This window comes from Carassius gibelio, chromosome A7 (genome assembly GCF_023724105.1).
Source record: "Carassius gibelio isolate Cgi1373 ecotype wild population from Czech Republic chromosome A7, carGib1.2-hapl.c, whole genome shotgun sequence".
NCBI lineage: Eukaryota > Metazoa > Chordata > Actinopteri > Cypriniformes > Cyprinidae > Carassius > Carassius gibelio.
In genome coordinates this window covers 1,915,956-1,935,412 of record NC_068377.1, presented here as the reverse complement: position 1 = coordinate 1,935,412, position 19,457 = coordinate 1,915,956, and the positions used below count along the sequence as shown (strand labels likewise).

Below are 19,457 nucleotides of genomic sequence, written 5' to 3'. Positions count from 1 at the left end.
AGGGATCTTCTTACAATTGTGTGATTCATCAGCAATGGCTAGATAGATTGATTAAATTGATATACGAAAATATATGATAAATCGGTCCCATAGTTTGCCAGATGCGACTGTGCAATTGCAAGCATCCAACAGCAACTCAGGAGCCATGCTAGTTGACAAGACACCAACACCTATTGGTCCTCTGCACTCATGCTCCAGCTCATGAACACCTGGACCGTCAAGAGTGCCTTTCGACCTTGGTGAGGATAAATCAATGCAATCAGCGAAAGCCCATTTAGTACAATTGGCATTTGAAAGAGACTTGACAAGAAAATTTTGGAATGAATGGAAAGATACTGTACTGAGAAGGTTCAACGAGAGTAAGCGCCGAGACTCCAGCTGTTCTGGCAGGTTGGTGTTATTTTATTTAGCTACTCTAGAATGCATAATTAGTTTATAACGTCATATTTTAATTGTGACTTTAAAAAAATGTTTGCATAAAGTTTGAACCAGTTCAGATGTGCATCGGGCCTGTGTAAAATCATAATACATTTTCTTCTTTGCGAATAGTGACGATGATTAGTAATACTAGTTATTTTGTTTTATAGGCAAAATTAAATTACATCGATACCAAACGCCCACTGACACTCATGTTATGTGAAACTGTAATAATGTGAGAAATGTTGAAGGTGTCTGAATAAATGTAGGTTTAATTGTATATTTCATTTTTACATTGAAGACTATCCAGTGCTATTTTACATTTAATTATTTGGTTTCTATACCTTGACGCCTACAAACTTTAAAAAAACTTAAACATTGGTGTGAAACAGGCATAAGGTTGTTTGCACCTTGTGCAATGTGGAATTAGTTTACAGCTTTTTCAAGCACTTTGTGATGCATTTTGGAAACAGGAGATGAACCCCTTTCCTAATGCACCACCTAGCTTGATAAACCCCTTCTCAAAGACTTACTGTTTGTCAATTTTATTTGGGTAACACACATATTCTGAATGCCTTCTGCAGAATTCGAATGAGCCATTAATTTAATCTGAGCCATTAGATTAATCTAGATTAAAAAAAAAAAAAAATGAATCTATGCCCACCACTAATTTTATTGTATAGAAGTAAAGTAGAATTAGTGCATATAATAGTTGAATACAATACAATTATGATAGAAGTAAACTTAGACATATAGAGGTGAATCTTAGAAGTGTGAAGTAAAAAAAATAAAATAGAAAAGAGTAAAAACAATGGAATTAAGAGAAGTTTAACCAATAGCATGGGATATCTGAATTACATTGAGAAGATGAAAAAAAACAAAACAATTAGGAGTACAGTTCAACAAATAGCATGAAGTAATTAAAATAGTTTGACACTATAGAATACAGAAACAAAATAGAATTGCATAGTTCAACATACATTAATTAAAGTGGAACTAGTAGAGTATACTAGCTAAGTAAAATACAATTATTGGAACATGACAGAATTCCACAGCTGAATAAAAAGAGTAAACTGAATAAAATAGAATGGGATATTTAAATGACTGTAATCGCTTTCTATGACATTTATGTAGTGTGACTATGAGATAACACATGATAATGGAGTAATAGAGTTAACAGAGTGACAGTAATGATGTTACTGCAGTGTTGTGGATGTTCTGCATCAGACGCGTGTTACTGTCCATCTGTGGGCATGTATACAAATATAAACTGAGGGAGATGAGGGCGAGTGCTGATGTGCCTTCAGCTCCGGCCAGTGTTTGGTGTGTGTGGGACAGGGTGGAGTCGTCTGGCTGGATATACAGAGACAGAGAGGGAGAGAGAGAGAGAGAGAGACACAGAGAGACTGTTTTACTTTAGGAGAAATGAAAAGACGTGACAGTGGTTTGGGTGAAGTTGCATTTTCCACATGAAATAGACCTGAAATAGAGAGAGATGATTCATTCAGTTGGGAGAGGTGAGAGTGCATGGAAAAACACATCAACACACACACACACACGTATGTATTGATATAATAGATGCTTTATTCAAAATGAACAAATGATGATCAACAAATGAAGAACACCACAAGCAATTTCTCAGTAATATTCATAGTACCCCCAGTCCGACGCCCCTGGTTACAATAAATACACTTGTGTGAACCTGAGGACAGCTGACTTCATCCATGCACTTAAAACAACAATAACAACAACAAAAAAGAAACCCAGCTGATTTGCAGACACTGATGAAAACCTTGGAGAAAAACAAAGTTTGTATGGAGAAAGGCTCTGGCATATTTGTTTTTAGTTGACTCATGCTTTGATATTTATTGTGCAATGATATTCAGATACTTGTTATCTGTGTCCAAGAAGAGCTCAAGTATCCAAATGATTTTGGAGGCAACTGTATATACCGTATTTTCCGGAATATAAGTCACACTCTTTTTCATAGTTTGGCTGGTCCTGTGACTAATAGTCAGGTGCGACTTATTTATCAAAATTAATTTGACATGAACTGAGAGAAATGCACCAATAGAAAACATTACCGTCCTAACATTACCCCTGCTCACTGCTCCTGTAGTCTACACTGAACACATAGAGCGCCCTCTCGTGGCTGTTGACGGTAATGTTTTCTCTTGGTTCTTGGTTCTAAATAAAAGCGACTTATAGTCCAGTGCGACTTTTATATGTTTTTTTCCTCATCATGACGTATTTTTGGACTGATGCGACTTACACTCAGGTGCGACTTATAGTCCAAAAAATACGGTACTAGGGCTTGCACAGTCTAGTCCAGGGGTGCCCAACCCTGCTCCTGGCGATCGACTGTCCTGCAAAGTTTAGCTCCAATCCTAATCGTGCTTCAGCGCACATTCAATCTGCTGTAGTCCTGGCGCTGTTCCGACCTGTACTTTTTCTGAGCGCCACATTCACCTGAACGGAGTATGTGAGCGGAGCGGTGTGATTCTGACTGGAGCAAGGAACAGATTTTTTAAAGGTAGGGGCATTGTGGTTTTCACTCACTCCAAGATTGCTCCACCACTGCTTCATCATGAATACAATTCATGCCAACGGCCCGTGATAAAACTGCATATGCAACAAGAATTCACATGTTAAACATATTTAGCTATAGCTTGATACAGATGGATCTGTCAGATCAGAAAACTATATTGACGGCAATTGCCGAGCGGGAAGTTAGCTAAAGGCTAGTTCTCAAGGAGTTTGTCTGTTCGTTATACGGAGTATTTTCAGGTTTAAGCATGATTTAAACAGATACAGCACATGCACAAGCAATCGCTATCACAATAATGCCTACTACATCTGTTTCTGATTTTGAATGATTTTGAATCTGTAAGAAATGCATCGATCTGTAGATAAAATAAATGTCGAAAATGTACTGTTATTTTCATCACAAACAAAATTTGCACAGCAGAATGCAGCAATTATACCTTTTAATGCTGACCACCATGTTATTAGTTTGGCATGTGGTAGGAAAAAAAGTTTGCACAAATAGCCTAAGCCACTTTGAATCTCTCCTGTTGTTATTTTTGTATTTATTATTATTATTCTAATATAGGCTACATTATGAACATAACATTTCAAACATACTGAAATACTTTAGCGACAGAGCGAAGACGGAGCGGTGTTTCTGGTATCAGTGAGCGGTAGTGGAGTGATTATTAAATGCGCAGAGGGAGATTGTTTCCACTCCACTCCGCTCACATACCCTGCACCTGAAGAGTGCGCTAAAGCCTGTCAAACACCAGCTGATTATTAAACTAAGTTATCTTTTGTGCTAATACTGTCGAAACACAATGTTTACATGTAGACTGAGTTGGTTGTCTAAAATGAAAGTAAACAGTTGAGAGAAAATTACATATTAAACATGCTGCCTACTGTCATCACTGTCAAGGGATAGATCCCCTAAAATGTAATTTCTCTCATTATTTACTCACTGTCATGTTGTCCCAAACCTTTATTAATTTTTTCCTTGTGCTGAACACAAAAGAAGATATTCTGAAGAATGTGGATAACCAAACAGTTGCTGGTTCACACTGAATTTGATAGTAGCAAAAAAATACTCACTGTGGACCAGCAACTATTTGGTTTTCCACGTTCCTCAAAATAGCATTTATGAACCTCGTGCAGTTTCACTTTTGAGTGAGTAAATGGTGGTATAAATATAAAACATTATGAGAGAATTGACAGACAACTGACAGAATTTTAATTTTTGGGTGAACTTTTTAACATTAATAAAACAACAAAACACAAAGAGGAAAATCACTCACTGCTTTTGACTGAAGAAAAAATATACAGTTTTGCTTTAGGAATCAGTTCATATAGTATTTTACATTTTAGATTTGTTCATTCAATTTCTTGCATGCTCCTGCTAAATACACCTACTGTACCTAAAATTAAAGCACTGTTTGTTTTATTTGTATTTTATGTCTAGTTGTAATGTGTATCTTTGTGATTCTTTTATCTTTGTTATTAAAAAAATAAGAAAAAAATATTTTTATCTTCACCCTCTTTTGCCTAAATATCTGCCATTTGCCATTCTTTTTCTTTCTTTTTTTGCAACCTTGAAAGGCTTTGGCTTTATCATAGGGAAATTAGTTTGGCTGTGACAACTCAGACAACTTGCAAAATAGTAAAACATAGTAAAACATGACAAAGCATTATGATAAAATTAATAATAATAATGTGATATGATATTTTTTTTTCCATATCGGCCAGCCCAAGTGTTCCTGTGGCTCAGTGGTAGAGCATTGTGTTAGCAGCGAAAGGTTGTGGGTTCAATTCCCAGGGAACACGTAAGGTAAAAAAATGTTAGTCTGAATGCACTGTAAATCGCTTTGGATTAAAGCTTCTGCTAAACGCATAAAATGTAAAAATATAACAACCTAGTGCTCACCAATCAGACAGCTGCGTTGCACGTCTCAGTCTCTCAAAAACCAAACCAGTTCTCTCTCAAGAGAAGGCTAATAATCAACTTTGGTACAGATACATTTTCTATATAGCCTACATGTTCTTTATCTTTTGCTGGTTTGCATAGCACATGCACATTTGTTTAGTGAAGTTCACAAAAAGACTTGCTTAAAGAGTTCTGCGTAATGAAAAAGTCTGCATTGAATTGATTCAGTCGTGTTCAAATGATCACTAAACATTTGTCATGACATCTCTGCTTGCATGATAAATATTTTTTAGAAATTAATAATTATTTTAGTTTAACAGAACATACTTGTTCAGTGATAACTATAAAAAAATAGTTATAACGGTCTTATCAAGTAACTGTACAACATTGTATCCCAATGCAGATACGAACAATTGTTATTGTTACAGATACATACAGATACAAATACTAGTTGTTACATATACATTTTTATGTGTAATTTCATAATTATAAAATTCAAATATTAAATAATAATAATACTATATTTGACATTTTACATATGTAATTGTTGCATAAGGCTATGAATTAATAATTAATGTTTATTGATAAGAACTATTTAATGTATTTTCATGTACCATGGCATGAACCACGAGTAGTCGAGTAACTCAATTTTTTAAAACATTTTTTAATAAGAAATCGACTAGCAGAAATCAGCAGATATGCAACCCCTAGTAGATACACACATACAGTACACGCAAAATCTCACCCTATAGTGATACATTTTTATCGGACAGATCTGTTGTCCAGCGCAAAATCAACATAAACCTTTCAGTTCCTGATCTTCAAATAGAAACTGGTTTTAGACAGCACTTAGGTCATGATTTAAGATATAAGAAGCAGATATTTCAGTGTGTAAAGTTCCTCTTAGAAAAAGGAAATAGTTCATTCTGAATCCTTTTTCGAGCTCTCTTCATGCTTTCACCCTCTTCTCATGTTCTCTCTCTCTCTCTCTCTCTCTCTCTCTCTCTGTCTCTAATCTGCCTGCATCTGGATTCTATCATTCTGCTCTTCAGCAGTCTCTCCCTCGCTCTCGCTGCTGAGAAAGAGAGGAAGTTGAGCGGGACAGTGACATACGGCTGGTGTTAAAGTGTGCTTGAGGTCACGCTGTGGATGTACATTTTTATATACGACATTACAAATGTTTGATAAAACAGATGAACAACTTTTTCATTAATATTTTTCATGAACCTCCTCGGTATGTGACAGTATGTGACATTCACACACCAATTCTCAGAAATACTGATGTGAAAATTGACACATTCTCCCAAACTGGCTACTTGATTTGTCTGACTTATCAGTCTTAATGATTAGTGGTCGACCGATATGTGTTTTTTGACAGCCGATGCCGATATCTTGGAAAGCAGGGGGCCGATATCCGATATAAAGCCGATATATATATACATATATATATTAAAAATTATATATATTAAAAATAAATGAGTAAAATAAACATACTTATACTGTAGATGACAGTATTTTTCACACATAAAAAATATATTTAATAAATTTATAAAAAGAGAAAAAAGTAAAGGGCCACTTAGTATTCTGGGAAGTTTATGTGCATTTTTATTTTTTATTTTTTTCAAATAAATCCAGGGAAACCATCATTTTGCATACAGCACACAGTGAAAATGACACAATTATGAATGTGTGCAAATACATGAAGCACAGCATAATTTGAAATCACGAGTTTTGAGTTTAAAGCATTCAGTTCACACAGACTGACCATCACAGAGAACACGTGATCATGCTGGATAAAAATGCACACTTCACAAGATTTCACAGCTGGATTTCACTGAGTTTGCAAGATTTGTGAAATTAACCACTTAACCAAGCATCGGCGACGGCCCCAGTTTATTATTATTTCACCTTCACAGCACGTTAAACATCACTCTCTTACTTCATCTGGACAAACTGTGCATCAATTGAAAGTTTAAAGACTCCAGCTTCAGAAGTGCAAAATAATAAATCCGTATTATGCCAAATTTTGATTAGAAATTCACCACTCATTCATATTCAGTCACGTCAGCAGCGGTTTATTTGTGTTCAATAGACTCAGAGAACAGCGTCAATAAGGATTTATAGACCAAAGATGCATATCTGTGGAGATATATGGATATATTTACTGATGTTTACTTCATATTTCTTCAGACAGAATCAAAATTTACAAAATACATATAAGGTACAGCATTTAAGAACATAATTAAAAATGGCCGACACCCATAATGGCTGACATGGGAAAACTGGGTATCATTTGATTTGGCATGTAGCAATGTTTCCAAAGAGACCAGTTTTGTCCAAAAGCATTCACAAGTTATGAGCAAATAATGCAGGTAGTCTCAGGTCATGTTTGTTCTAGCACACACAAAGTTTGGTCTTAACAGGCCAAACCATTGCAGAGATATAGCCTCACGTCTACTTTTGCATGCTTTTTGTAGAAATCGTTCACGTGCTATACGGAAAGAGTATGACTAATCAACTTGAAATCCATATCTTTTTGCCAGCGTGGTCTGAAGGTGATCTGATTCAATTTTCGGAGTTCGAAAAATAAAATTTTCGGAGTTTTAACGAACAATTGAAAATACTGAAAAAACTAAACCTTACGATTTTTTTTATTTTATTTTGGTATCATTCCAACTCTTTATGAGACTTAGACAAGTGGTGGTGCTAGAGAGTGTGATTTAGAGACTCCAGATTGGCCCCTAATAATAATAATAATTTGACCCTCTAACCTTAAAGTGCTTTCAAATTGATTAATTGAAATTAAATACAACTGTGTTTATATATATATATATATATATATATATATATATATATATATATATATATATATATATATGCGTGTAATAGTAATTTACTAACTTAATATTACTTACACTCCTGTTTTTTTGTTTTTTTTACACAAATATCTTTACTTTCTAGTTCTTACATTTTCACAACAAGGCTCGTTACTTTAGTTTTAACTTGTACAGTATTTGGTCGTATGATCAATTATATTAATTGTTATTGGGTGCCTATTTCAGAATCTTTCAGAAAAATTGTATTGTGTTAACAGTAACATTGTGCCTTTTTTAGGCAGTTTAGCAGAATTATCTGAGCCAAATTTAGTACTTGCAGAAATCACCACCAGCACTGGCATCACCGTTTCCCTTGACAAAATGTAAATAATAAACCAAGAATAATAATAATAATAATAATAATAATAATAAAAGAAATGTGTTCTCAATAGTTTCAGTGTTAAATGGAGTTCAATAGTAAGTCATGTGTCTTGACAAATCACTTTGTGGTGAATTTCAGTTAGAACACGAGTTCTAAGATGAAGAGCAGCTGTATATGGAAAAGTGGAAAGACTCTAACCTAGAGAAGCTAGCTAACTGAAATATAATACTAGTGTTTTTTCTTACACTGCACAAGAAGATTTTGAGCATTTCTACGGCCTGATTTCAGTGTGTGCGTTCGATTATCCTCATGTGACTGGTTCACCTTTTGGTCCTAAAACTCATCATATTTTTCTTCCTCGTTTTGTCTTTAATTCTGTTTTTCTTGCATTGTTTTTCATTCTACTTTCTTTCCTGCCATTTTCCTTCTCGGTTTGTTTTTCTTTCCTCACCCTCCCCACCACCCCAAACACACTGGCCTTCCTGGCCGACTTTCGCTCTCTTTTCCCTCATCTTTTGTTTATTCCACTCATCACTCGCCAAATGTGGGGAGACTTCGGAGAGTATAATATGTGTTTTGTGAAGACTCTTCGGTGGAATTGTTGTTAGGTGATATTTAGAAGTAGTTCCTGAGAGACGGATTGTTTAAGCCGTGGAAAGGGGGAGATGGAGAAAGAGTGAAGAAATAAACGAGAGGAAAATGTTCAGGGTTGCTATGACAACAGAACAGCAGTAAAGTAAACATTATAGTTCGTGTGTGTGTGTGTGTGTGTGTTGGCCAGGCCGTGTTTCTCAGGATGGCTTCAAGCCTGTGTCAATGGGCCTCATTCATAAAACACAAGCAGACAAATTTCACATTCTTATGAAACCATTACCCTAAATTCAATGCAACAATTTACGCAAGAATGGATTTATGGACATTTCATTTGAGATCATTTGAGACACAGCTTGTATGTTTGTGCATATGGGAGACTACATCAGGTATATTTTTTGTGTTCACATTTGAACAAATAGCAAAATAAAGCATTTTCACAATTTTCAAAAAGTTGAAAAAATACAGATTCAAAATGGCATTTTTTTTTTTTTTGATACACGATTTACGATGCCGATGACCCTTGAAATTCGTTATCACAGTCTGTGTAAAGCGTCTTTTGAAAAAGAAACAGTTGCATTGTTTGTTTTAGTCAGATTTGTGCTCCCCAGCACTGGTGAGTTTATGAATCCAGTGCAGTTGTTGAAACGTAATGATGACCATTTGGCCCACTGGAACACAAAACAGGAAGTTGTGTTTGTTGGGAGGAAGAGAAGAGCAAGCTGTCGGCCGTGATGACTAACACGTGAATAGTCTCGTCAGTTTGTGTTGATATAATCTCTGTTTCAGGGTTCAGAGGCTGTAGAGGACTGTGTGCAGGGGGCGCTATCTTCTCTCTATCCTCCTTTTGAAAGCACCGCTCCTCCTCTCCTCTCTCAGGTGAGACCATAGGGTTTTAAATTTATGTCTACCAAACTCAGCACAATTTCTTATTATGGTTTTCCATGTAGCAGAAAAATATTTTTAATTACTTTTTTAATTATAAAGCATTAACACTAAACTCTAAATTTAATTTCTCATTGCTTAATTATAAAAAATGCATGGACTAAATAGCTTATTGACTTAATTGTCTTGACTGTGTTTTTGTGTCATGTAGGTGTTCTCTGTACTCGAGTCCACCTATCAGCACGACAGCTTGAGATATCTGCTGGATTTCTTCATTCCAGCCAAACACCTTCTGCACAGACTACAGCAGCATGCATGTGTAAGTGTTCAATTACTAGTGGTGGCTCCAAAAGCAATCACCGTTAACCATACTTAGGTTAAATAAGATTAAAGGGCAAGTTCACCCAATAAATTAAATTATGTCATTAATGACTCACCCTCATGTCGTTCCAAACCTGGAAGACCTCCGTTCATCTTCAGAACACAGTTTAAGATATTTTTGATTTAGTCCGAGAGCTCTCAGTCCCTCCATTGAAGCTGTGTGTACGGTCTACTGTCCATGTCCAGAAAGGTAAGAAAAACATCATCAAAGTAGTCCATGTGACATCAGAGGGTCAGTAAGAATTTGTTGAAGCATCGAAAATACAAACAAAAATGACGCCTTTATTCAGCATTGTCTTCTCTTCCGGGTCTGTTGTGAGCGCGTTCACAACACTGCAGTGACGCTGCCTGATGTGTTATCTTTGTTATTGGATGCACCATAAAACACATCAGCAGCGTCGTGAACACACTTTGTTTGTATTTTCGATGCTTCAACAAATTCTAGTTTCAATGGAGGGACTGAGAGCTCTCGGACTAAATCTAAAATATCTTAAACTGTGTTCAGAAGATTAACGGAGGTCTTAGGGGTTTGGAACAACACAAGGGTGAGTTATTAATGACATAATTTTAATTTTTGGGTGAACTAACCCTTTAAGGTTACAATAAAAGTAACCTTAACCTTAAAGGTTTGAATAAATCCCGGTCCAGAATCATTTTAAGTCATTTTTTTCTGGTGGGTGATACAAATGTTTTAAAACTGCCATGTAAATTGAAGGAGGCACATGAGACATATCAAGAGACAGTTTCCCACAAAACCACCCAAAAATAATTTAGAAACCACTTGTTAATCATATTTAAAATTGTAAAAAACCTACTGACTGGTGCAGTACCACTCTTACTTCTACTTACTGTATTTACTTAGTACTTTTCCCTTGCACATGTATATCACACACAAGCACGGAAAATGTTCACTATGAAACTCTCTCACACTTACATAAATACATTACGCTCACATTCTCAGCCGGCTCTGTTTTCATTGTCGTTATGAGAAGCTGCCAGGGACAAGAGCCTCGGTCTGAGTCATGGCAGTAATTCTTACCATATGTGTGTGTGAGAACGAGAGTCGAGGGCCTGAGAAAGGCTGGAGGAGTGGTCGCTTGAGAAATGGGGGAGGAATAAACAGACCGAACACTGGGGCACATTGAGAAAGAGGGTAGAAAAGAAATATCAGAATGAGAAAATTAGGGGCTGTTCACTGGGGGGAGAAGGAATAGGACTACATGATCAATCTTTACATGCACTGAAGACAATTTTATATATTTTAAAATGACAGTAAATTACATACCATAAAATGGAGGCTGGGGTTTTAGAAAAAAGGGTGGATGATGAGTAGCTTGGATTCCTGAACATAATTTGATCATGGTCCTGTGAGTGGGCATGGATGAGAGGGGATTCATGTCATGGGATAATTAGGAAAGCATTTGAACTACGTTAACATATTCGGGTTGTAAGGTAAGTAAACACTTTCGAATGCAGGAGATGAGAATATATGATTATGTGAAAGATACATGTGTAATTTGTAACAATTCAATATTTAGCGATGCAAACAAAGCTGATGAGTGGTGTTACACTAGCCAAGAGGATCCTGAATGTGCAGCTATTAGTATAATCTCAGCAGTTAAGGTCTAGATACACCAGGTAGCCTTGCTTATAATGACATTTCTTTGGTGTAAAATTCTACTCCATTATTAAACCTCAAATCTGTACTGATTGGTTTTGATTGTTTCATCATTTTGTTGGGAATAAGGTTGTTAAATTTCCATAATTTTAGATGACACTTGAGTTTCACAGTTCACAAAAAAGTAAGAGCCTAACTAATTTAAAGGGGGGGGTGAAATGCTCGTTTTCACTCAATATCCTGTTAATCTTGAGTACATATAGAGTAGTACTGCATCCTTCATAACTCCAAAAAGTCTTTAGTTTTATTATATTCATAAGAGAAAGATAGTCTGTACCGATTTTTCCCGGAAAAACACGACCGGCTGGAGGCGTGACGTGTGGGCGGAGCTAAAGAATCACGAGCGCGAATAGGCTTTTGCGTTGAGAGGATGTGGAAGCTGTGACATTACCGTGAGGGAAAACCCATCATCCAAAACAAACCATGGCTTACAGTCAGATTCAGCCATTTATTTATGATCCAGAATCAGATCCAGAGGCTGAAACTGAACGAGAGCAGCAGCAGCAACGACTCGTTCCGAGCGGGGCTCGAACCCGGGTCTCTGGCATGGGAGGCGGACGCACTAACAAGGAGGCAGAGATATTTGAAGCAGTTTTACTCACCGCCTGCGGTTCCAACACACGATCGTGACCCTTTTTCCTTGGGATTGCATCATCCTTAAGAAATAAACCATACGCAAATCCGTCGTAAAACTGGGCTTTGTGAACAAGCATCTTCGAAATGCAGGGAACAAACAAAAACACTTGCACAACTCCGTTGATGCTCTGTAAAAATAAACTCCATCCACTGGTCCCTTAATGCTGTTTTTTTTTTTGGTAATCTGTGCAGGGTTGTCTTGCCCTGGCAACCAAAAACACACTCCTTTTGTGACTTTTCGCGACGCTCTCGCTTTGATCAGTGAAATGTCTGTGCTGCTCAGCATCGCTATATGGGAGGACGCGCTCTTCCGGCAGAAGTGCCTTAGGACCCATATAAGGAAATTCCGCTCCATCTAACGTCACACAGAGCCATGCTCGAAAAAATCTTTCCGAAACTTGTGACAAACTGGAAGGAGAACAAAAATACTCCTTCAAACGTACAACTTAAATTTTGAAACTTTGTCCATGTTTAGCATGGGAATCCAACTCTTTAACAGTGTAAAAAACTCAGTATGCATGAAATAGCATTTCACCCCCCCTTTAAGTAAAATATTAATCTTATTGAAGACAAGTAAGCAGTCAGTAATAAAATGAGCAACAGAACAAATAAATACATTAGAACAAAGATGCAAATGAAATAAACATGGTTTGTCCACACTGTATGACTCAAATATACAATGAAAAAAACATTTTTTTTTGTTGTTAAGGCACAGTAAACAACTCCATTCAGTGATCACACAGTGTGAAAGGTGGCTTTCTGTGCATGTGCTTTAGGTTTGTGTCTGTCAGAACAGCGTGCTTGAATCAAATTGAGAACTTTATTTTATTTTGCTTGAAGGGTTTAAAACCATTTGAAAAATTTAAAGAAGCAAGGTTTAAACTGCATGAAAAAGATAAACTTTCATGACAAAGCAACATTGAGATGTCATGTGAGTGTAACCATAAGACAGTAATCGAAAATCTCTACTGGTTTTCAAATTCCTACCAGTTTATCATGACTACCAGTATACTGGTCAACCCTTGCTAGGACACAGTAAATTGCTACTAAAGAACATATAATTTTGTAAAGACACTTGAGCCCAATCCCAATTTGACCCCTTAGCCCTTCCCTTCCCCCTACCTCTCTGTTTTGCCAGTATATGTGTGTATTGTTGGAGCTAGACGACATATGATGATGTGTGACGACATAGTAGTGGTGTCACAATTCTTAGGGGAAAATTTTCACCCCTACCCCTTGACACTCTGTTTCAAGGGATAAGGTGAGGGGTAGGCGGAGGAGTATAGGAAGGGCAAGGGGAATGGGGAATAAAATATAATTCTTATTGGGCCTTGAGTATATTCCACTGTTTTTATGTTTACTAACAAACTGGAATAAATTTGGGTTTGTGGCTTTAGTGCAAATGTATGCTATGACATTAGAGAGACTATCTTTGTAACAATTATTTCTCTCTATTTCTCTCAGTCCCAGTATTTGGGTTGTCTTTTCTTGCACTCTGGTTGGCCACTCTGTTTGGGAGAGAAGGTAGTAGTACAACTCTCTACGTTGGACTGGAGACACCTGCGTAGCACTGACTTCTACCTACAGGTGGTCCCCTTCTCGACACGTTGTCCTCGCCTTGCTCTTAAGTGCCTTGCACCTGGTGGAAGGAACGTACAGGAGGTCTTAGTGCCAGAGTCACAACATCCGCTGGTTTTTACTTCAGAGTGGCTACACTGCATCAACAAGGAGCGTGGCTGCAAGAGAGAAGGTAAGACAAAAAAGGAGGAACAAGGAGACCAATAGTTAGGGCAGTTGGTGGAAAGCAAGGAAATACTATCCATTGGTTTAAATAAAGTGCAGCATATTTATGAAGATTTTAGTGTGTCATGATATTTAAACCAATGTCTACATTTTTGTTTGCCTTCTTAGAGTAGTACACAGAGCGGACCCTCTTCCTCTTTCTCAGTTATTCTCAAACTTTCTTTCCATGTAGGTGGAGGGTGTTTGGACACTTGTCTGGTGACTACATGTGACGGAGTAGTCCGTATTCCATGGGAAGAGGTGGTCTATCCCAAACTCCTTCACAATCCATCTAATCCTCTCCAAGACAATCTTGACCAAACCGATTTGTCATCGGGGGGATTGGGGCTTGGTTGGGGCAACTCTTCGGGAGAGCATGATTCCTGGTCCTGGGATGAAGAGGATGACTTGCCTCCAGATGGAAATGAGGCGGAGATTGAGACTGCATTAGAATGCCTGCGCAAAAGCAGTGATGATCATCTTGTAGCTGATGGTGCTGGAGATTATGTTGAGCTGCTAGAGCCCAGAGGAGGCCCAGATGGTGGTGCTGATCCCAAGCAGCGCTATCTGGAGATGCATGGAATATGTAAGACCAAAACATTGCCCCTGTGTAGGAGGGGTAAAGCAATACGACTAAGAAAGGGGAAGGGGAGAGGGTATGTGAAGACTGAACCTGGTACTAGGGCTGGAAGTCTGGTACGAAGGAATAGCAACAACAATGGTAAGAATGGAGTAGTTTCCTGTAGTGACTTGGCTACCTCACGCCCCTTGCCACGTGTCATTGATTTGGGTCGCCAAAGAAGGTCGTATTCCCCTCTGTTCCAGGACTCTGAAGAAGGTGCTAGAGACCCATTAGGTCTTGGATGTAGATCTCATTGTATGGACAGTCTGGCCAAAGAGAGGAGGCCAGGGGTAGGAAAAGAGAGAGATGGGCCTGGGGGTACACTGCCCTGGGAGGAGTGTCAGAGAAATAAGTGTTCCAGCATGCAGTGTTCTACAGATGATAATGACGTGGCTAAGAACAAAGCAGAGAATCTGGAAGAGGGACAACAGGACCACAATCAAATATCGCACTGTGACTGTGATGATAAAATATTGGCCAACACTTTAGACAGTAGACATGAGGTTGCAACATTAGCAAATCCCTCCAATGCTTCAGATAATGGAGCTGTCTCTTTGGCTGTTTATGGAGAAACAGAAGACATAAAAAAGACATTGGCTGGAGAATCTATGACACAGACAATGTCTCTCCAAGATTCTTCCCTGAAAAATGTATCTGATTCATCACAAAGCAGAACCAAACACTCAGACAATAATAGTAATGAGAAAACTGATAAAATTCCGCCGCCATCAGGTACTGTAGGTGCCGCACAAGAAAAGTGTCCTAGAAAGTCGGAGAACATTGTTTGTCCTACAGGAAAAGAAGTAAAAACAGGTGGATTTAGAGCACCCAGGTATGGACAAGTAAATGTGCATTTTCACTGCATATTTGATGGTAATTGTTCGAATTGTTTTAATTGTCTGTGTCATATTGCTTTGTTCAGTACTGCCCATATAGGGGATATCATACCCACTATAAACAAATAAAAGCTGCTTTTTTTCTTAAAGAGAAAATTTTGCCTTTCTACAGGAGGAAAAGAAAAGCCAAAGGAGGCAAAGGGAAGGCCAAATCCAATGGCCGTGTCCAACATAAAGGCAAGGGTGACTCAAAGAATGTGAACAAAGCCACCGAACCGACCAGCCATTCTAGACGATCAGAGGAGGCTCCCAAATCATCCAAAGATTGCAAAGGCTGTGTATCAGTGACTGACACAGAAACAGATGCAAAGTCAAAAGCCAAAGATGGAGGTAATGTTGTGATCGTCACAATTCATGCTCTTAAGTGGGTTTTCATTAAGTGTTGAAGTCATGGTTCACTCCATACTCAATTTGTTATTACAGAAAGCCAGTCTTGCACATCCTTTTCTGACCATTCCCAAAATGAGATGCGATTACCTGCTGCTCACTTAGAGTCCAAATCTCCCCCTCCTCATCTTAGAGACCTAGATTTCAATCTTTTGCAGTCAGGAAAGCTCAAATTAACAGGTAGATGTTCTTACTTTTTATGGTTAAAAAATATCTATTTTTCCTTTAACATTAAGTCATTTCTCATGTAGGTACAATGGATCGACTGGGAAGAGCATTAGTTATCACAGAAAGTCACCTCCCAGAGGATGGATGGAACACAGATGAAATTATCAAAGTGCTGTCCTGCTATTACAGCATCACCAGGTCTGTTATTCAACCCATGTAACAGAGACCTTCTTGCGTGTCACTTAACCTCGAATGCACTGTTTTTTTTTTTAGGAGAAAACATTCATACTGAGTGAGCTAAAGTTAGAGCTGGCTGAGTATTTTCATTTTCTTGCTTCATTGAATTTTAGACTGGAGGGCACTATCTCATGACCTTTTACTGTGCTTGGCTAATGTGCATTCTTTGTTGTTCTTATTTTGAAATATCAGACCTATGGCCAGAGAGAAGGGTCTCACTGTCATAGTGGACAGCAGAAAGTCTGCTACGTCTGAACTCTGTCTCTCTGCACTGAAGCTCTTCAAGGTAATCAGTGCACGGATGGGGTTTGTGGTACAGTGGGTGTTTTGCATTGGTTCTAAACCTGTTTTGTCTGTGTGTCTGTATGTGTCTGCTTGTGTCTAACAGGGACAGGCAGCAACAGAGCTTGACTCAGTTCTTATCCTAACTGAGGAACAAGATGAATCTACCCATCCGTGTCTGGATGGAATAGAGGTGCATGTTTATTCACTGAGCTAATATTTATCAGTCAATTTGGGCTAGGACAAAGTAGGAAATGGGCTTTTCAATCATTTTTGTGTTCAACCATTTTTGACAGACAAAGGAGCAGCTACTGGTACCTGAAATCTGTACAAAGCTGAAAATGAGGAAAGGAATTTAGCCATGCCATCCACGATGTGGAATTTTTAACAGCCCAGCCTTCTTACATTGCTGTTGTAACTCTGCTTAACTTTCCTAGATCTGGATTGTATCTCTAATATCAGAGCATTTAGATCTAGCAATTAGTTGTATTGGCCAAAATGGTCTCTTCTATGTCATGGAAGGCTACATATAAAACATGAAAAGTATAATGTAAACAACTCAGATGGAAGACTTCTTTTTTAGAGTTTCAACACAGGAGTTTGCAGCATGTTTGCTTTCTGTCAGCTCCTCCAGTTCCCCAAGGAGTTCTTTCAGTTCCAGAGGGAAATATTGACGTTCAGTCTGGTGCTGAAGCATTTGAGTAGACAATTAAATTTATTAAAGATTGTTCTGATTGTCAGGTGCATACAGTACGAGGTACAGGCATCCTTCAGCAGTTTGTGGACAAGCAGCAGTTGCCCAAAGAAATGGCTGGAGACTTTAACCACTCACATGATGACTGGCTCACTTTCAGACTGGTAAGAAAATACTTGGCATGCTGTCAAACATAGCCAGACTTTTAGCATGGTTGGCATTACAGCTTATTCTGACTACCCAGTTTGTGGATATCTAGTTTACTTGCTACTAACAGTTTAAAAAAAAAAAAAAAAAACTCTTAATGTATAATTAACACCACTATCTGGCAAATCCAGTAATTAGTTCTTCTCAAAAGTGCTTTTTTTGCTTAATATGTTCATTGACACAAAAAGAAAAATCTCTGAATGGACATCTTTTAGTGTCTGTGAAAACTTAGCACTTTGGTTAAATATACATAGAATATTCCCCACAACAAGACAGCTTTTACATTTAAAAATACATTTAAGCTAAACCCATAAAAAACACCAATAAACTTAAATATAACCATTTTAAGAATTACCACAAGCCTGACCCGACATCTGCAGCAGATTAACATGCTCTTCCTGATGCTCTTCACAGAGTTTGGAGCAGCTGACTGAGCGCTGTGAGAGCGCCCTCACCCTGCTGGGAGACGCACTGCAGTCTATGGACACAGAACCACTACCTGACTGCATTAAGGTGAAGCAGTGTTTGATGTAAAATATGATTTGCTGTCTACTTCAAGTCTGTTTAACTACATGTTTGATTGATTCGTCATCAGACTGTCTAATTCTATGCACCTATAGAATGTTCCCCTCAGCGTCGACAAACACAGACAGTTAATGACAAGCATCCTCACTGACCAACGGCTGACAGAGCTGCAGCAGAGGGGCGGGACTTGGCTGGCAGGTCTGGCCAATGGGACCTCAGGGCTGGCACAGAAATCACCAGACTGCAAGTATGAATACATAATACTGTTAAATTAGTTTCAAATTTCACTTAGCTTCACTTAATCTTTAATTGACATTTAATGTGTTTACTTAAAATCTAAAATATTGTGAATGTAATTCTGCTCGTCTGACTGTAGGACTGCATTACTTTTGCATTCAGGGCTGCTTTGGCAGTGGCCTCTAATCTGTATGACAGTGTTGATGATGCGCTTCACCGACTGGTGCGTGTGTCCAATCAGAGGGGTCGTGACCTGGAAGCACTCGGGAGATTGGCTGCCCTTGTGGATAAATTGGACAAGGTATGTGTGAGGATAAATAGAGCAGTGAGATCTGTCAATGGAATATTAATCAGGTATTAGCAATTTTCTGCAATTTTCAGGTAATCCTGAAAACTTTGATTAGCCTCAGGTGTGTTTGATTCGTTCAGATTAGAAACTGAACTCTGCAGGCCTGTGGCCCTCCATGACTGGAGTTGAGTTATTTTGCAGTGTAAACTTTGCTGATTATAATGGGACTATTCGAGAGAATCCAGAACTGTGTACAGACAATGAACTCATGCTAAACCGCAGACTCAACTGATCACGTGAAACTGTGTGAACTTGCAGCTTTGTTGATTATAATAGGTGCATTCCAGTTTTGATGCATCATGTCGCTATGAATGGCTGTTTTGTTTTTTAAGCCTCTAGGAGAACCATGCTGACCATTTAGAAAGTTTATATGTATATAACAGCAATATTTCAGGAATCCAGTCCACAGTTTGTTTTGGATGTGTTCATTATGAAAATGACATGCATTGATGGATTAAATTGTATTTGGAAGGCAATTGCAAGGAGTAATTCACACAAACATAAAAAAGCACCATAAAATATTATTTCATTATATATTAAGTCAGAAATTAAAGTTGTTTTTCACAAACATCTGCCTTGGATCTCCTCCTGAGTTTATGTGATGAGTAGCAATGTCTAATTTGCTATAAATGTGTCTAATTTATTATAATTAATGGTTAAAGGAATGTTTGGAAATGCAAGCTGATATTTCCTACGGAACACAATAAACCAAAAGATTAAAAAAAAAAAAAAACTATCTTAAAACATTTTTTTTTTTTTTTTGTTGGTGAAACGGCTGATGACTTTTGCACAGTAGTATATAGATTAGCTTTAGTAAATCATAACAGCACTTCGA

The 19,457-nt window shown here is 37.9% G+C and overlaps 1 protein-coding gene across 1 annotated transcript in view; it reads left to right on the top strand.

Moving 5' to 3' along the window:
- Positions 1-19,457, top strand: part of arhgef40 (Rho guanine nucleotide exchange factor (GEF) 40) — a 36,550-nt gene that overhangs the window by 2,538 nt on the left and 14,555 nt on the right. Inside the window, exons 2-14 of the mRNA XM_052600876.1 lie at positions 9,446-9,535; positions 9,753-9,860; positions 13,701-13,986; positions 14,212-15,472; positions 15,649-15,866; positions 15,960-16,103; positions 16,175-16,289; positions 16,521-16,614; positions 16,717-16,803; positions 17,352-17,468; positions 17,926-18,024; positions 18,132-18,283; positions 18,436-18,574. Coding sequence (XP_052456836.1) covers positions 9,446-9,535; positions 9,753-9,860; positions 13,701-13,986; positions 14,212-15,472; positions 15,649-15,866; positions 15,960-16,103; positions 16,175-16,289; positions 16,521-16,614; positions 16,717-16,803; positions 17,352-17,468; positions 17,926-18,024; positions 18,132-18,283; positions 18,436-18,574 — 2,910 coding nt within the window. The remainder of the gene's footprint in view (positions 1-9,445; positions 9,536-9,752; positions 9,861-13,700; positions 13,987-14,211; positions 15,473-15,648; positions 15,867-15,959; positions 16,104-16,174; positions 16,290-16,520; positions 16,615-16,716; positions 16,804-17,351; positions 17,469-17,925; positions 18,025-18,131; positions 18,284-18,435; positions 18,575-19,457) is intronic.